The 24,193-nt window shown below is 56.4% G+C and overlaps 2 protein-coding genes across 7 annotated transcripts in view; both read left to right on the top strand.

Moving 5' to 3' along the window:
• The window catches only part of LOC103002685 (guanylate cyclase 2D-like), a 51,364-nt gene extending 48,315 nt beyond the window's left edge, over positions 1-3,049 (top strand). The window contains 2 exon segments of the mRNA XM_057553267.1: positions 77-273; positions 2,924-3,049. Coding sequence (XP_057409250.1) covers positions 77-273; positions 2,924-3,049 — 323 coding nt within the window.
• Positions 3,050-9,697: 6,648 nt separating this feature from the next.
• Positions 9,698-22,962, top strand: LRRC32 (leucine rich repeat containing 32). 6 transcript variants are annotated; one of them, XM_007187564.2, is made up of 4 exons: positions 9,698-9,833; positions 13,596-13,636; positions 14,509-14,599; positions 18,894-22,962. In XM_007187564.2, exons 3-4 carry the CDS (start codon positions 14,513-14,515, stop codon positions 20,796-20,798), a joined length of 1,992 nt encoding a protein of 663 aa, XP_007187626.2. In that variant the 5' UTR covers positions 9,698-9,833; positions 13,596-13,636; positions 14,509-14,512; the 3' UTR covers positions 20,799-22,962. The 6 variants fall into 6 exon arrangements, with proteins under 6 accessions (XP_007187626.2, XP_057409747.1, XP_007187625.2 ...); XM_057553764.1 differs by lacking the exon at positions 13,596-13,636 and adding an exon at positions 10,389-10,545; XM_007187563.2 differs by lacking the exon at positions 13,596-13,636.
• Positions 22,963-24,193: the final 1,231 nt, after the last annotated feature.

Below are 24,193 nucleotides of genomic sequence, written 5' to 3'. Positions count from 1 at the left end.
TGAGGTGGATGGAGTATCTGCATTTTAGTCCTCACTACAATCAGGCAAGGGAGACACATTCTCCCTGTATTTTCAGTGAAGCTACTGCGACTCAGTCCAAGGTCACCCAGTAAACCAGTGGTGGAACTGGAGCTCAACTCCAAAGACCCCACCACGCACGCCATCCTGGCTGCCTTGTCAGCCACAGCCTCATACCGCATGGAAAAAAGTGACGCAGGCACAGTGACAGCCTCAGTCACCAGCCGCAGGGTGAGACCAGCCAAAGGAAATGCGGTGAGTTCTGGGGTGAGGTCCGGAGGGGCAGGCAGGTGCGGCTGGGGCCCCGGGTGAAGCCAAGGCCAACAGTCAGGTGTCCAGATGGTGGATGGAAGAGCCGAATGGGGCAGACGTCCGAGTGTGCTGTGGACAGAGGTCAAGGTCGGAACCTGCAGTGTGAGTGAGACACTGGGAGAGTGAATTAACTCTGACCATCCTGGAGCCTTTTAAAGGGCTGGTTAAGGCACTGGGCAGGATGTCTTCAAGGTTCCCCTTGTGGGCAGCCCAAAGGAGGGTGGGTTTCTCATTTCTGCGGCCACAGTCTCCCCTCTCTTGGCCTCTGGACTTCTGTGGCATGGACATGAAGAGCCTTTTCAGTCAGAGGGCTTAGCTTTTTTATCTTTTCTTTTTATATCGAGCCCCACAAGCTAGTTCCTACAGCCCTCCCCTCTGGCAACTCTAAACGGAGACAGAGACAGAGATAGAGCAGAGAGATGGGAAGGGAGAGGCAGAGGGAAGAAGAGAGAAGCGAGGAGAGGGAGCTTGACAGATGACTGTGCACAGTTGGGACAGATCCGGAAAGGAGAGAGGAGACGATGGAGGATGCATGTGGCCGCTTGATAGGGACTCTGGCCCCTGTGAGAGTGAAAGAGACAGGAAAATGGGAAATGTGACATGTGCTTGGACCCCCAAGGCCATCAAAGAGTTTTAACCAGGGGAGTGACCTGGTCAAATCTGTGTTTTAGAGAGACTCCATCTGGCCGCCACGTGGAGGATGAATGGCTGGATGGATGAACAGGAAAGGGAGATCCCGGGGCAGGAAGCTCTCCTGAGAGGAAGGTGAAGAGAGAAATGAGCAAGGCCAAGGGGGAGGGAGACCCATTTAAAGGTCAGGAGGAGGAAGAGGAAGATGAGGGGCCAGAAAAGGATGCAGGAGGAGGTGATGGAGAGGTGGGACGAGGACCAGGAGTGGGTGTCACAAGGAGTCACGGGAGCAGGCAGCTGTGAAGAAAGCCGTCAAGTGACCAAGTGACCAAACGAGCTGGAGACGGAAGAGTGTCTGTCCATAGCAGCTCCGGACGTGGAGGCCGGGGGTGAGCTGGGTGGAATGATGGGGCTGGGAAATGGAGGTCACAGGAGTAGGCAACAGCCTTGACAGGCCTGGCCAGGAGGAGACAAGAGGGTGGGTGGGCAGTGGCTGGCAGGGCACCTGGGAGGTCTGGAAGGGAGTTGTGAAATAGGGGCATGTCTATGCTGATGGGAGAACCTGCAGGGAGAGGAGCTGCCCAGAAGCCTTCCCAAGAGGTGGTCACCGCCAGCAGAAAGCACAGCCTGTCCTCCGGGAGGCCAGTTGGGCCCTGATGCAGGCAGAAGTGAGGTTGGTTTTTGCGTCTGGTTCAGGCCTCAAACCCAGGTCTCCTATTCGCTGGGTAGGGAAGGCAAACAGGAAGAAGTCACACAGCCCAGAAGAGGCCAGAGGGCAGGAGTCTGTAAGGCTGAATACCCATCTCTAAGTTTCCAGACCTAGAGAGAGGAGCTGGCTTTGGGGACAGGGCAGGGCGTACACTCCCCAGGGGACAGGATCCAGCCCTCTGCATTCTGGAGCCCCAGCCCAGCCTCCAAGTTCCTGGGATTCTGAGCCCACAGCACCCATAGGGATGAATCACGGAATCCCTGGGAAGCCACGACAGTCTAACTGTGCCCTTTCCCCTTCTTCCCTTTCGCACCCCAGGGAATTAGCTCTAGTGGGAGCCACTCGACTCGTGTGTGGTCTGCTTCTGAGAAAATCAGCTTCACGAGCAATTCGAGATCACAGCTTTGCTCCCACGAGTGTGTCCACACACACAGATGGTACACACACAGATGGTGTGTTTCTCTGTGCACTGTGTCCTGTGGGTGTGCACTGCTTTTGGGAGCCTGGGTATTTTAAGTCTTCGCTGTATATTGGGGTTATGAAGTGTGTCTGTGGGCAGTGCGTATGGAGTGTTTGTGACTGGCGTTTGCATGGGAGATATATGCACTGTGTACACATCATGTATGTCCAGTGTGCACGCTTGTGGTGTGTGCATGCATAGTGGATATTCGAGAGTTGAATCTGGGGGGGCGGTGTGTCTGTGTGTGGTGGCTAGGTGACTTTTGAGGGTGTCTCTGAAATGATTGAAATGTTTGTGGACAGTGTGTGTGCCTGTGTGACATGTGAGGTGGACGCATGCTTCCTGTTTTCCTGAGTTGCGGCCCTGTGTGTCCTGTGTTGCCTTTGACGGTGTATATGAAGGCTGTGCGTATGTGTGTGTGCTGTGTGTGTTGGCGGGAGAGTGTGCTTTTGCAGGTGACTGTGTCTGTGGGGGGAGCGTGTGTGTGAGGAGGGATGTCATGGAGGGAGGTGTGAGAGCCCAACACAGCAGAAGGGGCAGAGTTCCAGCCCCAACTTCACCATCTCCCAGCTGTGTGACCTGAGCTAGTTAGTGCCCCGCTCAAGCCTCAGATTCCCCCCAAGGGTCAGTACTTGATGAATTCCAAGAAGGCCCTGTGGTCATGAGGAGGAAGGCAATGTGAGTAGAACAAGAAGGGAGCACTGTGAACTGCACTGAGGAGGACCGTCCCAGTGAGAGCTGGGTGTGGCCAGGCCTCCGCCCAACCTCTGGGGGCTGCGCCTGTCCCCTTGCAGGATGGGAATGCCGCCGCCTCCCCTGAAGGGCAGCCACAGCTACATTTTAGGCAGGTCCTCTCCCCACATCCCTTCGGCACCGACAAGGGATGCTTCCTGAACCACTTCACTCCTGCCCTGAACTAAACGAGCATGAAGAAAATAGAGCTGCTGCCCCCCAAATGCAAACAACGCCTGGCCAGGAATCACAAGCACTGCCACGGACTGGGTGAGCGCCATGGACCGGGTAAGCACCACAGCAGGCACTTGACACCAGGGAGCTCACTCTCCTAACAGCCCCAGTTGTCCGTCCATCTTTGCTCCACTTTAGAGACGGAATGAGTTCAGAGAGGTGAGGCCACCAGCCCAAAGTCCCACAGCAGTGGGCAGCGCAGTGAGGACGGGAACCCAGGTGAGTCCCTCTCTGAAACCTGGACTGCTTCTCCTCCTCAGGTCCCTCCTCACCCCACCCAAGAGGGGGGAAAATACAACTCTACACACAGGGGATGTCATGATAAATTTTAAAAATTCTAGATAACTTGCTCTTTCGGCTAATTAATGCTCCATCATGTGACAATACAGTAGAGTATTAAGTGGGTAGGCATTGGAGCCCCACTGCCTGGACTCAGCCATACTGGCTGTGCAAACTTGAGTTAATTACTTAACCTCTCTGGGTTTCCTCATATGTCGTCTGTAAAATGGAGGTAATAATAATAATAATAATAATATCTACCTCACTGAGTGTTGTAGGATTAAATGGGTTACAACATGAAAGTTGCATTAGAAAGCTGCCCGGGCCAGCCCATCCCCTTCTCAACTTAAAAGTACAGGGGCCTCACACTGGTCTCAGAATTTCACTCATGGTGAGAAAGATTCATAATCCCGTTAACCATAACCTTCATGTTTCATCCCTTCATTTCGGCAGCTCAGTGGGGAGGGACTGGGGTTACCTCCATCTCGCCACGTAAGGACCACGGAGCCTGGCCGCCCCACGCCCTCGCAGGCGCAGCGCTTTTCAAAGGGCGCCTGCGGACGGGCAGGCAGCATCAGTACCGCTGGGAGGTGCTCAGGATGCAGGTCCCGGGCCCTGCCTCAGACCTACTGAACCAGACTCTCGGGGGTAGGGCCCGGCAATATGCCTTCACAAACCCTCAGGGATTCTGATACTCTCTCAAGTTTGAGAGGAACTGGGTGAGGCCTCTGAAAAGATTGCTCTGTGAACCGGGAGTCCCTCACGTGAGGCAAGTGAAGGAAAGTAGGGTGGCGGGGGCGGGGGGGGGGAATCACCCACGTGTGATCTCGTGCTCTCTGGGCCTAGAATCTGCTGTCCTTCCAGGAGTGGAAGTAGAGGAGGCAAGAAGGAGCATCTGAAACTTCAGCAGGTGACCGTTATCTGTGGGAACCATCTGGGTACAGGCAAGCCGGTTTCTGGAAGTTCTGCCAGGTCTTGGGGCTTTGACCACCTGGAGGGAGACAGGAGCCGATAGCCTGCGGGAGCTCAGCACAGTGGGGATCCCAAAGTCTGGAAGGGTTGGGAATGTGGGAAGGGACCTCCAGGGGACACCTAGAGGCAGGGGCACCCCACCATGGGTTGTCCTATCTGGGTCACAGCCCTTACCCCGAAGGGCCTGGGACCCACCTCTGCCCCGGGTCCTGAGCCCACAGTGCCACGGTCCCTCTGACTCAGCCCCTCCCGGTCACTGCCTCCCATCACTGGGTGCTCCCTCTGCCCACAGGTCCCTTCAGTCTACCGCCGAGTCACAGGCTTTCGTGTGAGGAAGGCCATGTCAGTCATTTTGACCCAGTCCCCATTCCATTCAGCTTTCTACAATGTCATCCTCTCAACACCCCCTTGAAGTCGGCAGAATGACTGTCCCCATTTGACAGATGAGAAATCAAGGCCGCCAAGGGAGAGTGACTTGCCCAAGGGCGCCCAGCTCCCCTGTGGGGGGAAGCCGCCCCACAGCAGCCTCGCCTCTAATTAACGCTGCCTTCGGGGGCACTCGTGTGTGTGCAGCTATCTCACCCCGGGCTCAGTTCTGTTGCTCATGTGTTCATTTGGACGTGACATTTATGACATCACAGACCCTAACCAAGGCCCATCCTGATAACCCTGGATCATCAAGAAAAGGATTCATGGGGTTTAAGCTTCAAATGGTTAAAACAGATGAAAAAGTTGTGTGGCTCAAAGGGACAAACCCTCAGGTTCCCAGCAGCCTGAGGCCTGCAGAGAGCTGTGGTTTCACGGTCCACGGAGCAGCACAGTCAAGCTGTGGAGACGCTTCTGATCCTGCCCTGCCTTCTTCACCCAGTCTCGAAGTTTCTCACCTAACATCCCCCCCTCTCCCTTGGGGCCTCCGGGAGCCTCCAGACTCCTCAGCCCCAGGTCTCACTAACCAGACTCAGAGCCAAGAGCCTCCCGTGTGGCGGCCAAGGGGTACACAGCACCCGCTCCCCCCGCATTGATGGCTTCGAGCGCCCAGGGAGGGGGTGTCTCGTGTCCCCACTGAGAGCAGAAAACCAGCCAAGCCAGTTGCTGGCCACATGCATGAGGGCCTTGGAGTCTGAGGACTCGATGGGAAGGGCTGCCGTGCCCCGCCCTATCAGCTGTGTGACTGTGGGCAAGTCACAGGACCCCTGAGCCTCGGTCCCTCTTCTGTAAAAGGGGGGGAACAATAGCCTCCTATTGCCGGGTGGCTGTGAGGAGAAGACAGTGCAAGTAAAGTACCTGGCACCATGCCCGGTCCTGCAGCCCTCATTATACCCATTAAACACGTAAGCTAGTCCTCAGAAGAAAGGAAACACCACCTGTCTCTTTATCAGCGTTTGTTTCCCAAGCACCCTAGGTTGGTTTTTGGCTCACAAACTCCCTACAGCTGACACCAAGCATTTTCTCTCCTATCCTACTGTCCCTCTGGGAGGTGGCCCATAGCTGGTATGGTCTAAACCTAGCTGCCCTAGGGAGCATGGGAGGGTGGGCAGGAGAAGAACTGGGGAACCCAGGGTTTTGCCACAGAAGGCAGGGCCCCAAAAGGGGCTGATGAGGAAACTCCCTGACTCCCTGGGGGCCCACAGAGGTGCTGGGCAGGGGCAGGGAGTGAGGAGAGCCACATCCTTGCACTGCGATCTGGTCTGGGAGTCTGCGAGTCTGGAGACCCAGGTTCAATTCCTGACTCCCAAGCTGTGTGACTTGGGCCAGTTACTTAACCTCGCTGAGCCTCAGTTTCCTAGTCAGTAATTGAGACTAAAGACACCTAAGGCTGTCTGTGGCTATCTTTATTCTGATTTGCCACATGAGATAAAGGATTGGCCCACAGTGGGTGTTCAGTAAAAAGAGCAGCAGAAACTAAGTTAGGGGTCCAGGGTGCCATGGTCCTTCCCACCCCATTTCTACAGTTAGATGAGGCCAGCAAGGCTCAGAGAGGTTTAGCGACTTCTCCGAGGTCAGATGGGATGTGCACATCATTGCTTTCCTGGGCACTCACTCCTACTTGGGACCTTTGGTTATCAGCCAGGCCTAAGAAACCCCCCCAGGGAGCCTTGAGCCTGTCTTCATGCCTGGGAGGGTTTTCTCATCTCAGAACGGTAGTCTTGAAGACACAGGAAAAGATGGGTCTCCTATCTTCACTGACAGATGCATGAGGGTATAGAAGTGTTTCGCAAAAACACCAACACAGTGAAGATGAGCTTCCCATTGCTGAGCTGTCCAGGAGAACGCCCCACTGCTGGAGGGGTGCGAGCAGGCGCTAAGCAACATTGGGTGGAAAGTTGGCCTTGGTGGCCTTTAAAAGAAAGCCACCCTCCACATGGCTGCCAGGCAAATCCAACCCTGCTCAGTTCCCACCTCTCCTCCCGCTTCAGATCCAGCTCCGACTCCCGGACTTGGCCTTTGAGTTTTCTGGACTCCATCATCCTATGTTCTCATCTGCCTCCCATCTGGTCTGGGAGCTCCACAAGGGTAGGTCCTGTATGTTTTTTTTTTTTTTTTTGGCTGCGTTGGGTCTTCGTTTCTTTTTTTTTTTTTTTTTTTTTAATTTTATAGCTACTTTATTTATTTATTTATTTACCTTTGACTGTGTTGGGTCTTCGGTTCGTGCGAGGGCTTTCTCCGGTTACGGCAAGTGGGGGCCACTCTTCATCGCGGTGCGGGGACCGCTCTTCATCGCGGTGCGCAGGCCCTTCACCATCGCGGCCCCTCCCGTTGCGGGGCACAGGCTCCAGACGCGCAGGCTCAGCAGTTGTGGCTCACGGGCCCAGCTGCTCCGTGGCATGTGGGATCCTCCCAGACCAGGGCTCGAACCCGTGTCCCCCGCATTAGCAGGCAGACTCTCAACCACTGCGCCACCAGGGAAGCCCCGGTCCTGTATGTTTTGATTCCGGGACCTGCCAGGGAAGGGAGGTCATGTTTCCTGGGCAAGGACCACAGACCAGGCCCCCGACCAGGTATTTACACACGTTGCTGCAATTTGGGCTTCACAACAAGCCAGAACATCAGGTGTTATTATTAGTCTCACTTTGCAGATCAGCAAACTGAGGTCAGAAAGATCAAGCAAACTGCCAAAAGTCCCACAGCAACATGAATGCTGAAGAAGTGAAAAGGTGAAGGAAGGGGCGTTGAGCACGTGGGGTTCCCGATTTCAGCCCCTAGTCCCAAGAGGCATCTGCAGCGGGTAGGCACGCTTGGTTGCCCATCCGTCTCCAACTCTTGGGGAGCCCCATCCAGGCACTGAGTGAAGTGGACCCCTGTGAACTGACTAACCACAACCGCAGCGTTTGGGGGTGTGTGGGAGGCAGGTTGCTCTCCCCCGAGCCCGCCATAGCCCCAGCCCCGCCCTACCCCAGCCCGAGCCAAAGCTCTGCGCCAGCCCAGCGGTTTCTGCTGGCAGCAGCTCAGAGAAGGGTGAGGTGGCGCTGGATATGGGGGGAGCAGGTCAGGTGGGAGAGCCCAGGAATTGTCTGAGTCCAACTCAGCCATGTTCTGCCCATGCTGCAGGGCTGCTGCGAAGCACTTCCTGGATATTTGGCCCCTTGGACAAGGATCTGGAAAAGGAAGCCCACAGGGTGTGGCAGAGGCATCATTAATTGCCACAAGAAAGACAGCCAGAAGTTGCCTAACACCCACTGGGTGCAGGCCCCAGGCTAAGTCCGTTATTCTTTGTTTTGGCACCAACCCGAGAAGAAGCTACTATCTTTCCCATTTTACAGATGGGGAAACTGAGGTTCCATTTGACCAGATGAGGACTAAAGCTGGCGAGGCGGGGAGAGGGGGTTGACCAGCTGGGCCCTCCCTCAGCATAGATCTGAGGTTCCCAGTGGCTGGGAGGGAGAGGAAGGTGTGGACACCCTTCCCAGGTCCTGTGACCTTTCCTACCTATGCCCTCATAGCAGCTCAGGTCCCTCCTTAGGAAAGCTTTCCCCGATCTCCTCCTCTGAGTTTAGGTTAGGCCCTGCCCCACCCCCACCCTGCCCTCCTAGCTATCACAGATTGTCTTCTCTGAGCTGTCCCCATCTCCCCAGGCCTGTCCCCACAGTAAGCCAGATGGGAGGAAGGAAATGCAGCTGCCATCTATATAGAATTCAGGGAACCCAGCTTCTAAGTCTAGCTTCACCCTGATTTACCACAAAGCTTTGGGTGGTCACTTTCCCACCGGTAAAATGGGACACGCTGTACTACTCTCAGGGCTGGTGACCATCACGGAAGAGAAAAATTTTGGAGGAGGAATTCTCTTCTACCCTTGGAACCAGGGCCTGAAGGACAGCTGTGACCCTCCTCTCCTAGGCTCCCCTTCCTCAGGTCCACACCCAGCAGGGCAGGGCGGGGCAGCTGTGATCTGGTAGGGCCAAGGCATCTAGAAGAGAAGGTGGTTTTGGGAAGATGCGCCTCAACCTCCCACGTAAAAGACAATAATAGCACCGTGCTACTTTTTGCACAGCACTCAAAGACAACCTGACTAACATAGTGCTGGAAAAGTGTACCCAGTTTGGGCAGGGCTTAGCTTTGTGGACAGACTGGGGGGAAATCCCTGTCTCTTATATTCTGTGTGACTTTGGATATGCTATTTAACCTCTCTGAGACTCGGTTTCCCTAAATATAAATGGAGACCTTACTAGTCCCAGACGAGTGATTTTTATCTATACTCGATGACCCCATCCATAGCTTGTTTCTCCACCTGAATTCTGGGGGCTTTGATGGGACCTTTTCACAGGGCTGCTTAAGGGTCCAGGAGATGATGAAGGAGGAAGAGTCTGGACACTAGACCACAATCCAGAGAGAAGTGACCTGCCTGGACTCACCAGATGGGATGGCTGCGGTGTGGGGAACCCCCTCTGTGGCCACCCCAGGGCCAGCAAAGGGTCATTTCCTTCCGCGTTCAGCCCCGCCGTCACCTCTCCTGTTTCCCCGGCTAATTGCGGCGGCGCCGACAGCGGGGGAAATCGGGGCCAGGCCGGATTTCCTCTGCGGACCCGCGGCTGCTAGAGCCACCCGCCCCCCTGGACCCCGCGGGGCCACGAACTGCACGTGCGGCGGCCCGGGGCGGCCTGGCTGGCACAGCGCTTCCTTAGCGACCCCTCTCCATCCCCGCCCTCTTCGACCCGCCCCTTCCCAGTCCGGGTTTCAGTGTCAAGAAAAAGCTTCGCCCCCTCGCGGGTTCCGGATAAACCGAGTCACACGGGGGCGTGCCGGCCCGGCGCTAGGACCCCGCGGCTGGGCCTAGGGGGTGGGCGTGGTGGGGCGGGTCGGCGGGAGAGGTATTTAAATTGGAGCCCGAGCCGCCCTCTCGCGGGTCTGGCTCCCGTGGGGCTGTGGAGCGGCCGTGCGCCTCCTCGGGCCGTGACCCCGGGGTCTGGCGCGGGGTGGGACGGGAAGGGCAGGTTTGCGCAAAATGTGCCGGGGCTGCCCGGGAGAGGAGCGGCGGCCGCGCTGAGCCAGGTAGGAGCCGCCCAGCGGGCGAGGCTGGCCGGCCCCCTCGGGGAACCGGCGGTCCCGCGCCCCTCTCGGGCACCCGGCGCGGAGCTGGGCTGGGACTAGTCCATCGAGACGCGGATCTTCAACAGTCCCCACCCGCCACCGCCCCCTGCTTTGCGCGTGGAGCCAGGGTTGACTCCAGAAGTCTCCAAGGCTCCTAGCTCAGCGGATCTTTCCCGCGAAGGGCGAGGCCGGCGTTCCCATTTGACAGATGGGAAAACAACCGCAAAAAGGCCAGCACTTGAGCAGGGAACACACAGCTAGTCAAGGGCAGTTCGAGATTTCAATCTGGTCTGCTACTGCCCTCTGACCCTGGCTGGGCGTGAGTCTTCCCATCCCACCGCACCAGATAGCCTACCCATCTCTAGGGGCGGGGATGGGGGGTGGTGGTGGCACCCACCTCCCTCCAAGGAGCTCCGCAGCCAGCCTTCTTCATGGGTGGTAAGACGTGAGGGACCCCCACCCCCACCCTCAGCTGCCTGAAATTCCGCCATCACAGCCACATTCCTTTGGGTTAAGGTCTAATTCCCCCGTGGGATGCACATGTCTCCAGAATGGGGCTTGCCCTTAGTGATTCACTGCTCGCTGGGAACGTCCACAGCAGCTCTCCCAGGACCCCACTCTGCCAGTGATCCAGGCTGAGAGGAGGGAGAGGAGCACCCTAGAGCCCAGCACTGTGAGCCTGTCTGCTGGGGTTGGGGGTTGGTTGGAGGGGGTTAGAGAGGGAGATCTTGGCCTGGTGTTGTGGAAACATTTGCTTTGGAGGCAGACAGGCTGGATTCTGATCCTGATTCTGCCATTTACTGCCTGTGTGACTTTGAGTAAGTCACCTCTCTGAGCCTCGTTTCCCTCATGGGCAAACTCTACAGGGGGCAGGCAGCTCAGCACCTGCTGGAGAAAACACAGCATTTGGGTCATACAGACCTGGGGCTAAATCCCAAAACACTTATGAGCTGGGTAACTATGGGGTAAGTCACTTCACCTTTCTGAGCCTCAGTGTTCTCATCTGTACAATGGAAATTATAGTAACTGCTTCACTGGCTTGTTGTGAGAATTAAATGAAATGATATAGGTCAAGTGCTTAGAAGAGTATCTACATCCTTAAACACTAGGGATGGGCTTATTATGGTAGTAGGTGTTGCCCTCCACCCCATTTTTCTCTCTCTCTCTCCCTGCGTTGTGTGCACGCACACACGCACACACACAGATATTCTTTGGCACTTCTCTCCCCAGTCAGTGTCCTAAGATGCCTCCTGCCTCCTCTTGCCTAGGCCACTTGTCTGCTGGCCTGGGGCCTCCCTCTTCAGCACTCCTCACCTCGCCTGGGCTGCTCAGCCCTGTGGGTTTGTCCCAGCTGGGAAAGACAATATGTGTCTAGGGTGCCTTCACAGCCATTCTCAGCTTGGTCATCACAACCGTTGGGGTCAAACAGTGGCAAAACAGGAAGCAGGCTGCTTGCCCTACAGATGGGACACTGAGACCCTGAAAGCTTAAGGGACTTGCCCCAGGGAGCAGGGCTGGTGAGCAGTAGAGGCTGGTTGGGAGCCTGGGTCTCAATGATCCCAATCCTCCCTCTTGAGAGCGAGTAACCCTCAAATTCTCCACACTGTGTCTGGGGCACTGCTCAAGGGTGTCCACTGCCGAGGGGCCCCTTTCTGTTAGACGGCAGGGTGGAGTTCCACGTGCTGCAGGGAGGGCCCCTCCTGGAGGCTCAGATGCTCACCTCAGGGATAGAGTGGAATTTGGCAGGCAGGGGAGGGGGAAACGAGTGCCCCTTTGGGCAGCAGTGCTCTCAGGTTCAGAACTAATCCAGGTCCTTCCTTATCCTCACCTCACACTCACCGCTCAGCCCTTTGCCGTGGACTGCTACCCCTCACTTTGCTGTTTGTTCAGTAGACTTTTAGTGAGCACCGCTTAATAGACCCCTGTTCTCATAGAATAAGAAATAAACGATCGGGAAATGATCAATGAGAGGAAAACAATAAAATACGTGCAGATCTGGGCAAGAGCATTCCAGGTGGAGGGAGCAGCAAGGGCAAAGGCCCTGAGGCAAGAATGCACTTGCTGTGTTTGAGGGATGGTGAGAAAGCTAGAATTTGGTGAGGGAAGAGCACATGGTAGATGGAGTCAGAGAGGAGATTGTATAAGCTTGGATTTTATGGGAGGTTTTCAAGCCGTGAGATTCATGATCTGATACATGATTTAAAGACATCACTCATGCTGCCATGCTTAGGACGGACTAAAAGAGGTCAGGGTGTTGCTGGGGTCGAGGCCCAGGGTCGTGGTGGTGCCTAAGTCTGTGGCAGTGATGGAGGTAGGCAGATCCAGAGTCTGTGTTTTAGGGAAAGCAGACAGGACCCGCTGATGGGGGGAAGGAGTGTGGCGGGGAGGTGAAGGGAGAGTCCAGGAGAAAAACTGCTCTCACCAGCGTCACCATGTCACCGAGGCGCCTCATGTCAATTCTCAGCGCCTTCCCCAGCTTGCACAGTGTAAGATGGTTCCCAGAGGAGAGTGAGGCCCCTCTGCCCTGGGGGCTCTTCCCATGGTGGTGGTGGGGGTTGGTGGGTAAAGGGGAGGGAACCACGGAGTGATGAAGTGCTCGGTGACAATATATAGCCCAGACTTGGGGAACCAGAGAAGGCTTCTTGGAGGAGGTGACATCTAGGCTGAGACCCAAAGGATGAGGAGGTATTCAGCACAAGAGAGGGGAGGAAGTGAAGGTTTGGGGCAGTGAAAAGATGCTCAGAGAACTGAAGGAAATACGAGGCTTCCATAACACAGTGGGAGAAGGGATAATGAGAAATGAAGCTGGAGAAAAGAGCTGGCTGGGCAGGGCGCACTCCCCAAGGGCCTCGAAGGCCCCTCTGAGGGGTTTCCACTCAGTTCTGAGTACACTAGCATTCAAAAGGGTGGTGATGTTCTGCTTTTTAAACAGCAGAACAAAATTTCCTGTGAAAACCCAACCTGTAATGCAGGTGAGAGGAGGACATCTGCGGGGCAGGGGGTCCATGGCCCCAGGGGAACCCAGGGAACAGGGCTTAGAAGACACGGCTTGGGCCTTTGCATGTTTGAACAAGAAAGGACCTCAGAGCACCCACCTTCATTTAAAATTCATAGCAAGGATGCTTATGGGTTCTAACAGTCAAGACTCAGCCATAAAGTTTCTATAAATGCCTCTTCCAAAACATCCCTCAGAGTCACAATTCAGCACTTATTTATTGAGCACCTGCAGGAGACCTTATAGTGTAGAGGTTAAGGGCACAGACCCAGGAGCCCGACTTCCTGCCTGCCACTTGTTAGCTGTGTGACCTTGGGCATGTTGCTTAATTTCTCTGACCCTCAGTTTTCCTGTATGCACAGTGGTAATGGTGATCATGGAACCAAGTCGTTGAATTATTGGAAGGATTAAATGAGTTCATACATGTAAAGTGTCAAGAAGAGTGCCTGGTGCATAATGAGGGCTCTGTAAGTGGCACTTTCATAGAATATGTCTCATTTGATCTTTAACAAAACTTTGAGGTTGGCATTAGCCTCAGAAGAGGAAACTGAGGCTCAGAGAGGTGAAGTGACTTGTACAAAGTCACACAGCAGGTAAGCGGAGGAGACAGAGGGAGGAGTCTGGTGTGGGTGACTGGGTCCAGTGCTCTTGGAGGGCATTATGTGTCTCTCCTTGTTAATGTTTTGTATGTATTATGGTCTCTTCTGTGCCTTTATTTGTGTCCCCAGTTCCCAGGACAGAGCCAGACAAGAGGAGGCATTCAGTAAAGGTGTGAGTGAATGAATGAATGAATGAATGAATGAAATTGATGGATTGAGCTGTGTATTCCTAGCACTTGGCCCAGGTTCTCAGTGAATGAGCCCCTAGCAGCACTGGGATGTGACCCTCCTGAGGGCTTTGTGGTCCCCCTCAACCTCAGCCCCGCTGCTCATAGCGAGAAGGGCTGGCCCAGCATGCCTGGGTGTCCCACTGCGTGGGCGGTGGCTTCAGTGAAAGTTAAGGGCCTGGCAGCCTGTTCCTGGGGAAGTCCACGGCCCGCAGTGCTGGGGGCAGGGCAGGCCTCCTGGCGGGGCTTCCTGTCAAGGCTCCAGGCCCAGCCTTCAAACAATGGCAGGGACTCGAGAACCAGAAAATCAAAAGAGAAAGGGCAAAATAAAGGTCTGCGGGTTGGGGGATTGAGGAATTCCGTTTGGGGCTTGAAGAGCTAGGATGGGGGGACCTGCTTGTGGCCTGGGTGGAACTGGAGTCAGAGCCCCAGCTCCCCACCTCACCCCACCCCAGCCCTGAGCTTGGCCAGGGCAGCCCTTAGGGCTCCTCTCCCTCCTGCTCACCTCCTCCAGGCTGTCTTCCAAGTAGGGTCTTTTGAAACCCAAATCTGACCATGTCACCCACTGCTTAAAAACTCTTGTCCAGGGTAATGGCCTAGCTCCTTGGCCCGGCACTGAAGGCCCTTTGTGATGGGCTGCAGCCCTTTTTCCCATCCCCTTCACAAGGTGCCCCATTCACAGCACCTTTGGTCCAGCTACAGCTGCGGTCTGGGGTTCCCTGAGGGCAGGTGCAGACAGGAAGGAGCGGTGGGGGCTGGCGGTGGGAAGGAGCCTGTGGTCTTACAGCCTTCCCCTTTCCTCCTGCCCTATGCAGAGCCATGAGCCACCGGATCCTGCTGCTTCTGGCCGTGCTGACCCTGGGCCTGGCTACCTCCCAACACCAAGACAAGGTGCCCTGTAAGAAGGTGAGAAGCTCTGCCTAGGCAGGGAGAACTCCCTGTCTCCCCCTACCCCCGGCCCAGGGCTGTCCTGCTGCCCCAGCCCCAGAAGCCAGAGGCTAGAGGGGTCAGAAAAGGAAGGAGGATGCATTTAGTGCCTTTAAAACTTGCATTTAATGAGCACCTACTAGAATGTTTAAATGCCTTGTTTACTGTTAATCCTGCTGGGTAAGTACCATAATTCCAATTTTATAGAGTTGGAAACTGAGGCTTGGAGAAGGTAGGAAACTTGTCCAAGGTCATTCAACTAGGGCCCTTCAAGCTGCCCCCAAAGGGCAGTGGGTCTAGCTGGCTGATGAGGAATATGTATATGTGTGTGGGGAATTTGGAGTGGGCATCTGGGAAAGGCTCTTCTGTACTAGGCCCCTTCGGGGGACAAGTCCCCTTTCCTAACTGGGCTCCTTTACTCGAGCCCATCTGCCACATCTCTGCTGTGATGCCTGTCACTTATTAGTGCCGGGGTCAAATGCTGCCTTCTCCAGGAAGCTTCCCCTGACCCCTTCCAGGCCGACCTGGTTCTGTTTGATCCCTTTTGGGGCTCCCACAGCCCTAAGCTTCCTTCCATCTCAATATTGAGTACATGGGGTAGTTGGTGAATGGTCCACACCTGTCTCAGCTACCAGACCAAGAGCTTCTCAAGGGCAGCGACCAGGTTTGATTCACTTTGTTCCATTTTTCTGCCAGGAGTCAGGGAGACTAGCCCTGAGGTTACTGTGACCCTGTGGGGTACAGAGAAAAGGAACCCTCTAGGTCCACTCGTAAGGCTGGGCAATCATTGAAGTCAAGACCAGAGCTTGGGCTGGGGAAGGGACAGGCCCTCCAGTAGCCCCACCTGGACTTGGGACGGGAAGCTCATGACACAAGATGGGCAGCTGCTTTTGGAGGCTGGATGAGCTGGCAGCCAGGGCCCGGCAACCCTTCCCCGGGGTTTGCAGTGTCCTGCTGTTGCCACCTCACTTCTTACTCCTTGGAGCCCTTCTGGGATTCCCAGAACCCAGAATAACAGGCAGAGAAGGCCTCAGACGTCACCAAATGCAGCCCCACATCTACCTGGAGCAATAGACTCAGAGAGATAAAGGGTCTGGGCCACCCAACAGGCAGAGGGGAACTGGGTGGGCTTTGGATTTGGGGCAAATGAGGTAACAGGCAGGAAAGCAATTTCTGAACTCCCATGGAAGCGGTTATGATGCTTTTCAAAATAGTAAAAACAAATTGCCACATGCCGAGGGCTAACAAGGGGCCTGCTCCACGCTAAGGGCTTTCTCTCATTTAATGAGAGAAAACTCTTCTTTTCAGCTGAGGAAACCAAGGCTGAGAGAAGAGATGTGACCCACAAGGTCATACTGATAGGAGGTAACAGAGCCAAGATTCGAACCCATCCCTCCCGAACTCATGCTGTCCACTGCCGGGTAACTCTCCCTACCCTGCTTCCCTTCTATGTGCAGGTGGTAAAATGGTGATGAGTGGCACCCTCTTCCCTCTAAAAAAAAAAAAAAAAAAGCTGGGCAGTGGAATCCTGGCATACCAGAGAGTGGATAGGGGGTCATTAGGGGAAGCTCTGAACTTGATTAAGGGCTGATGCCCCCAAGACCCCTCCCCAAATAAGTCACTCAGCTTGGAGCTCAGGGAGTGGTGGGTACCTGACAAATGGGGTTCTGAGAGCTGCCCACGCCTTCAAGCTCCTTCCTAGACTGAACTGGAGAGCTGGGCAGCCCTGCCTTGTAGCAGTCCCTCTGGGCCTCTGTGACACAGGTCCTGGGCACTGGGCAGAAAGCAGGATTAGGTGCTGGACTTGGCCAGCTTTGTGTCCCGGTTTAACTCTCAGGAGCTGGTGCCCCAGGGAGCCTTTGAGTATTGCCTCTGGGGTGAAATGGGGTGTGGGCTTGCAGGTGGGATAAGCCCCATCCCCCAACACACGCTGTATTCGTGTTCATTTTGCTGTTTCTTCTTTAATCAGGATGGTTTGAGGAGCTGAGGATATGGATAGGAAGGCTGCGCCCAGTGGCCCCAGCTGGCAGAGACTGTTGTGAGGGAGGAAGGGGCAAGGAGCCAAGCAGGTCTAGCAAGGTGGCCGGGGTAGGATTCCAGTTTGCATGGGTGCCCAACTGCAGGGGTGGCCTCGGGCCTCTGAGTAGGGCAGTATTGTGGAGTTGGAAGCTGCATGGAGCTGGAAGAGTCTCATTGCCTGATGGAGGGCAGTCCGTTCCTCCCCCCACTTCACCTTGAAGCTCTTGGGAGGAAGCTGAGAGCTGGGCCAGGCAGGGAACACCCAGACTGGTGTTCCTGCCCTGTCGGCTCAGCCACTGACTCTCTGTGACCTCGTGCAGGTCACTGCCATCTTTAGGCTCAGTCTCCCCATCTGGGAAGTGGGTGGGCTGGACCCCTTTTGCTCTAACGGTCTTTGACTCTAGTCTGAATATATGCATCATCTCTTTTCTTTTCCTTTCAGAAAAGTGATTCAGTCCATCCCTCAGACTTTTACTAAGCTGATGATGTCTGTGACTCTTTCATTCACTGAAAAATGTACTGAGCACTTTCTATGGCCCAGGTCCACAATAGTCACTCAGTCAAACCCTGTTTGCCCTGAGCTTACTGTCTAGCAGGTCTGCACACAAACAGTCACAATTCAGGGGGCCAAAGCTGTGAGAGAGGAAGCATAGGGGCTGTGAGAGCTCAGAGGAGGCCCCGACCTGCCCAGCAGTCAGGGAAGGCTTCCAGGTGGAGGAGACCTTGGAGCTCAGCACACAGAGTTCACCATGCTGATCTGGTTGGGAAGAGCATAACCAGCACAGGGAACAGCAAGGAGGAGGCCCAGAGGTGGGTGTGGGAGGGCACAGTGGGCAGGGGTCAGGTGCGGGCTGGGCTGGAGTGGGTTGGGAGGAAAGGGGACAGGTCAGCAGGGGCCACAGACAGCCTTGAACTCTGCTGAGGGTGCTGGACTTTGCCCAGAAGGGGTTTAAGCCGAGGGCAGCACAGTCAGAGTGGAGTTTTTGAGCAGTTGCCATGCATTTGGCTGGCGGAAAGGGGTCAGTGGAGACAGAGAGGCCAGGGCGGAGTGGGCCTGTGCTTGGTGGTTATGGAAGCCAGAGCCTTCGCTGGGAAAGGCTGGGGTTCCTGGTGTGTGGGAAAAGACAGAGGGAGATTGCATTTCCATGGAAAGAATTCTGGCCCCTGAAGGCACATGTGATGGAGGGACAAAAGTGGGGTCTTTGGTTGTTAAGAGACTGGGGTTCAAAAGCCAGCTCTGTTCCTCACCAGCTGGATGATTCTGGGGCCTCCCTTCCCCTCTCTAAGCTTGGGTTTCTTAAAGAGGGGTGATCAGATTTGATGGGCAGGCTATTGTGAAGATCCAGTGAGACAAGGGGTCTGAAAATGCTAAATAAAATATAAAATGCTGAATGGGTGCTGGGGAAGGATGAGTTACATTCTGGATAAGAAACCAGAGTGGTAATGTGACACAGCAACATCAGTCTTGTCATCAAAGAATGTGGGTTTAGACTCTGGTCATCTTTTCCTGCCCCTACCCCATCTCCAGGGGCCCATTGGGACTGGACCATGCAAAGTGAAGCCACTGATGGGGGTGGGGGCAGCAGCAGAACGAGGTCATCTGGTGAGTGTCAGCAAGGAAGGCAGGCTCTGGGACCCGAGCTCTGCCTCGTGGAGTGAGGGCTTGAATGAGATCTGAGGGTGAGAGACCAAAATTAACACCGAAGACAGGAGTGCAAATAGCATTTTCCCCTTTTGGAAACATTTCTCCCAAAGTGGTTTTTTGTAAAACATCAGCTGGGTAAGTTTAACTCTCTGGGTCCATGGAAGGAAACTGGGATGTGGAACCAGGAGGCCTGGGTCCCAGTTGGCCCTGCTCCTCACTGGCTCTGGGGCACTCTAGGTGATACATGGCTTAGTGTCTTCTAAAATCGGATAATAGTCAGTATAGAGTATTTTGTTAGTGCATTTGTCCTTCTATCTGTCTGTCATCTCTCTCTCTCTGTCTACCAATCAAAGCTTCCTTGAGTCCCTCCCTGATGCCAGCACTGCCATACTGGGTACCAGAGACAGGGGCAGGGAGCAGAGTAGGGGTCACGCAGACGTGGGGTGATTGGGCTCGGGGGGAGGACGTCGAGCACGCTGGCAGGACAGAGTAGAGGCCTGGCCAAGCCTGGTGGCAGCTCCAGTCATACTTCCTAGAGGCACGTGTCTGGTTCCCCCTCCTACAGCACCCACTAATGCCCGCTGCTCTCGCTGCCCTCCCCCTCCCCAGGTGGACAAGGAAGTCTTGTGCCGGGGCCTTGGCCTACTCCAGGTCCCCTCGGTGCTCCCGCGGGACATCGAGGTCCTCGACCTGTCTGGGAACCAGCTGCGGAGCATTCTGGCCTCGCCCCTGGGCTTCTACACAGCGCTTCTTCACCTGGACCTGAGCGCCAACGAGATTAGCTTCCTCCAGCCAGGGGTCTTCCAGGCCCTGCCCCACCTGGAGCACCTCAACCTGGCCCACAACCGCCTGGCGGTGGGCACAGCGCTGAGCACTGGGGGTCTGGGTCCCCTGCCACACCTGACGTCCCTGGACCTGTCTGGCAACAGCCTGTACAGCGGCCTGGCGGAGCGGCTGCTGGCGGAGGCGCCCGCCCTGCGCAGCCTCTCGCTGGCGGAGAACAGCCTGACGCGCCTGGGCCGCCACACCTTCTGGGGCACGCCCGCGCTCGAGCGGCTGGACCTTCACAGCAACGTGCTGATGGACATCGAGGACGGAGCCTTCGAGGCCCTGCCCCACCTGGCACACCTCAACCTCTCCAGGAACTCCCTTACCTGCATCTCCGACTTCAGCCTCCAGCAGCTGCGGGTCCTAGACCTGAGCTGCAACAGTATCGAGGCCTTTCAGACGGCCCCGGAGCCCCGGGCCCAGTATCAGCTCGCCTGGCTCGACCTGCGGGAGAACAAACTGCTCCACTTCCCCGACCTGGCCGCACTTCCGAGGCTCATTTTCCTGAACGTGTCTAACAACCTCATCCGCCTCCCTGCGGGGCCGCCCCAGGGCGGCGAGGGCCTTCACGCGCCTTCCGAGGGCTGGTCCGCCTTGCCCTTCTCCAACCTCGGCCGCAACGCCAGCACCCAACCCCTCTCTCAGCTCTTGAATCTGGATTTGAGCTACAATGAGATTGAGCTCGTCCCGGAGGGCTTTCTTGAGCACCTGACTTCCCTGCGCTTCCTGAACCTCAGCCGGAACTGCTTGCGGGCCTTTGAGGCCCGGCGTGTGGGCTCCCTGCCTTGCCTCGTACTCCTGGACATGAGCCACAATGCGCTGGAGACGCTGGAGCTGGGTGCCAGGGCCCTGGGGTCTCTGCAGACGCTGCTCCTACAGGACAACGCCCTGCGGGGCCTGCCCCCGTACACCTTCGCCGGCCTGGCCAGCCTGCAGAGGCTCAACCTGCACGGGAACCGGGTCAGCCCCTGCGGGGGCCCAGGTGAGCCTGGACCCGCGGGCTGTGTGGCCTTCTCTGGCGTCTCCTCCCTCCGCGTCCTGAACCTGGCGGACAATGAGATGGAGATGCTCCGGGCAGGTGCCTTCCTCCACACTCCGCTGACTGAGCTGGACCTCTCTGCCAACCCTGGGCTGGATGTGGCCACAGGGGCCTTGGCGGGCCTGGAGGGCTCCCTGGAGGTCCTGGCCTTGCAGGGCAACGGGCTGGCCATCCTGCAGGTGGACCTGCCCTGCTTCAGCTGCCTCAAGCGGCTCAATCTGGCAGAGAACCGCCTGAGCCGCCTGCCTGCCTGGACGCAGGCTGTGTCCTTGGAGGTGCTGGACCTAAGGAACAACAGCTTCAGCCTCCTGCCGGGCAGTGCCATGGGCGGCCTGGAGACCAGCCTGCGGCGCCTCTACCTGCAGGGGAACCCCCTCAGCTGCTGCGGCAACGGCTGGCTGGCGGCCCAGCTGCACCAGGGCCGTGTGGACGTGGACGCCACCCAGGACCTGATCTGCCGCTTCGGCTCCCAGGAGGAGGTGTCCCTGAGTCACGTGCGTCCTGAGGACTGTGAGAAGGGGGGGCTCAAGAACGTCAACCTCATCATCATCCTCACCTTCGCACTGGTGTGTGCCGTCCTTCTCACCACGCTGGCCACCTGCTGCTTTGTCCGCCGACAGAAGTTCAACCAACAGTACAAAGCCTAGAGAGGCTGGGGGCTACAGACCGCCTCTGTCAGGGGACCCTGCCAGGTCAGTGGGGGAGCCAGAGGCACGAAGAAGGGTGGGGACTGACCCAAGATTACCCAGTGAGCCAGGATCCAAGAACCCTGGTCTCTCAGTCCCAGCCCTGGGCTCCTTTCCCTGTATCCTGCTGCATCAGTAGGTGACCCACTTCACAGGGCACACATGTGGTCCAGCTGTGGAAGCTGGAAGATGGGCAGTTGCAGGAGTGACAGAGTGTAAGGTTGACCCATCGGATCAACACATCTTCACCAGGCGTCTGTTTTGTGCCACACCCTGCCCTGGGCACTGGGGACACCAGGGAATGAGACACATCCCTACCCTCAGCATCGCCCAGGCTGGGTGGGGAGGTGGCTGCAGAGCATGCAGTGACCACACGGAGTGTGGAAGCCAGGGCTCTGCAGCCCCAGCTGGCTGAGTGCGGATCGTCCTGCCCCTGCTGGGCCAGGGTAGGAGAGGGGCAAGACCAAGAGGATTTGTCTGAGATGTTTCCAGGCAGACTCTTTGTCACGTCTTCTGATAGTGACTTTCAGCTTCTCTGGAACATAAAAAGCTTGTGACCGGAAGAGAGCTGGAGGCACTTGAGTAAGGCTTGGATCCAGCGCTATCAGGCGGGCTGCGGCAGCTCCAGCAGGGCCTGGTTAAGAGGCGGTCTCCCTGGGCTCCAGCCCAGCACTGGACCATTCCGTTTCCTGCTCCGGGCAGGCTCTTTCCCCTACCTGGCACTCTCGTGTTGCACACACCGGCCAAGATACTGCCCTAGCCCCCCTACTTCCTGCCCAGGCCCCCTGCTCCATCCCAGTCCCACCCTGGCTGGTGAGCCAGGAGTAAGAACCTTAGGTATCTGGTTCTGTTTTGCACCACACTTGGCAGTGGTGACAAACCCAAGCCTGCATCTGCCTCTTTATGACAACCCTCTGAGGTTGGTATTTTATCCCATTTTACAAGAGGCTCCAAAAGTCTCCCTCCAGGGACCTCCAGCTAAGAAATGCCAGAACTGAGCTCCAGACTCACATCCTCCTGAGTCCAGAGCCTGAGCTTGGCCACTGCAGGGGCTGCAGGCTGTTAGGTGGACAGGAACTGGCCCCACGTGGCCGGATCAAGGCCCGGGAGCATCCTGTGCTGTGCACACCCACCCGCTCCTCTCCCTCCTCTCTCCCAGGCGGGCAGAGAGAAGATGCGCAGCCACAGGCCCTCTCCTCCTCCTGTGCCTCATTTTCCCTTATTCCCTCATTTGCAGACTAGGCGGGCTCTCCTTGTTCTCTTCTTGCTCTTGAGTGCCCTCCTTCCCTCTCCCTCCTTTGAGCCTAGCCTGGACTTTGAAACCATCGAGTCCGACCTCCCTGTTGCACAGATAGGGAGGCTAAGACTGTGAAGAGAATGGGACTTGCTCAGAGCTGCACAAGTCAGTGGCAGAGCCTGTGAAACAAGGTGGATTCAGACCTCATTGAGGGGGTGTGCGGGGGGGCTTGGTGGTTGGACCTGAATGGTTTCCTTCTCTCTCAGCTGTGACATCACAAGATGATGCTGGCTCCAAACTCTCTTACTAGTCCTCATCATGCAGGGACTTTTTTTTCCCCCTAGAAAAATGGATAGAAAAATCCCATCCAGATATAACCGCCTGTTTCTCATACCCATGAAATCGTGGGCTGTCTGGGAAGAAAGGAAGCCCTGGGATCAGCCCGGGACCCTGTGTCATTGTCTTCACCCTCTTACCCGTGCTTGGCCCGCACTCAGGCTCACGATGGTGCTCGGTAAAGTGTGAGATGATGAAAATGCCCCTCTCTCCACCCCACTTTACAGATGAGAAAACTGAGGCCCAGAGCGGGTCGAGGACTCAGGGAGTCAACGGCAGAGCCGGGGCTAGAACCTGGTGGCTTGGCCCCAGCCTGGGGCCCTGGTAGCGAGTGGGGCAGCCGGTGGGTCCAGTCCTGTTTGGGATCATGACCACAGGTGCTCACTGCACACAAACACTCTTCCTCAGGCCTGGAGGGCAAGGTGTGGGCCCCTCCATGCCTGATCTTTGAGAACACTACACAATGCTGCTCTCACCCCCCAGGACCCAGGCTACAACCCAGGCCTCGGGGCCAGCTCTTTGTGTAACCCACGTGAATGTATTAAAAAATGATTTTGGAGAAACAGTGCAGCCTGCCGGCCTCCTCCTTGCTGCGGGTAATCATTGCGTCCACTTGAACCCTGCCCTCCTCTACTTCCCTTCCAGCCTTTGAAGCCTCATGGCAAACCCCTGGGGAGACAGGCTGAGGACCACTGGGTGGGAGACTGAGGCTCTGGGTCATCACCATCCTGGACCTGGGTGCCTCAGCCCCCATCGTGTCCCTGCCACACCTCTGTCCCCTCACACTCAGCAGACCCCACTCCCCACCCACCCCTGAGAAAACAGTGACTTCCAGCAGGAGCTGCTGAGCACCTTTCCCTCCTCTGCAGCTCCATTTTCTCTCTTTCCTCTCCTTCAGCCTTTCCTTTCTGTTTGCTTCTTCCTCTCAGACTTCAGCTGTGCTCAAGTCTTGCCCATCTTACGAACAGTAAGGAGACTCTTAAGCCACTTTCCCCTTTCCTTTCCCTACTTCACGGGTAAACTTCTAGGTAAAGTAGCTTCCTCTCCCTCCCCTCCATCCTAACCCATCCCAGGCCACCTCCAGCCGTGTACTTTTCAGACCACGCCTCTGACCCGTCAGCTGCGGGGCCGCTCACCTCTATCCCCCCATCACCCACACCTTCCCCTCGGCACACTCTCCCGACATCTAGGACCCTAGGTGCCTTCCTCTCGGGCCACTCCTTTTCAGGCTCCGCTATGCGCTCACCTTCCTCGAGCCATCAGAATGGTGCTCAGCAGGACTCTTCTCTCAGGAATGTCATCACCCTCACTGACTAGCCACCCCATCGCTCTGACAATGCCCACATCTCTGTCTCCAGCCCCAGCCCCTCCTGAGCGTCCAGCCCCGACACCCTGACACCCAGAGGCCTCCCCAGCTAGAGAGTTAAAGGTCTCCCAGGGGCTGGAGGACTGAGAGTGAGCGGCCAGGCTGCAGTTCAAGGTTGAACTTGGAAGAACCAAGAGGGGCCAGAAGAAGAGCATTCGTGGTTCCTAGAAGGGGGTTGGAGGGTGAGGGTGTGGGCTGTGGGCTCTGGGGGAGGGGACAAGAGCCACCTCACCTGGGGTGGGGGTGGGAGTCAGGCGACGGGCTGAGGCAGAGTCTAGAGGGCAGGGAGTGGTCCCCCTGGCTCTCCCACTTTGCAGCCCCTTGTGCTTGTCTTCATGTGGCCCCGCCTCCCGTTCTCAGCTGCCTGACACCCAGACATCACCCCCTTTGCAGGTGCCAACCTTCTCTTCTCCACCT

The sequence above is a fragment of the Balaenoptera acutorostrata genome, chromosome 9 (genome assembly GCF_949987535.1).
Source record: "Balaenoptera acutorostrata chromosome 9, mBalAcu1.1, whole genome shotgun sequence".
Taxonomy (NCBI): Eukaryota; Metazoa; Chordata; class Mammalia; order Artiodactyla; family Balaenopteridae; genus Balaenoptera; species Balaenoptera acutorostrata.
Note: the sequence above shows the minus strand (reverse complement) of the source record. Positions and strands in the feature narration are given on the sequence as shown.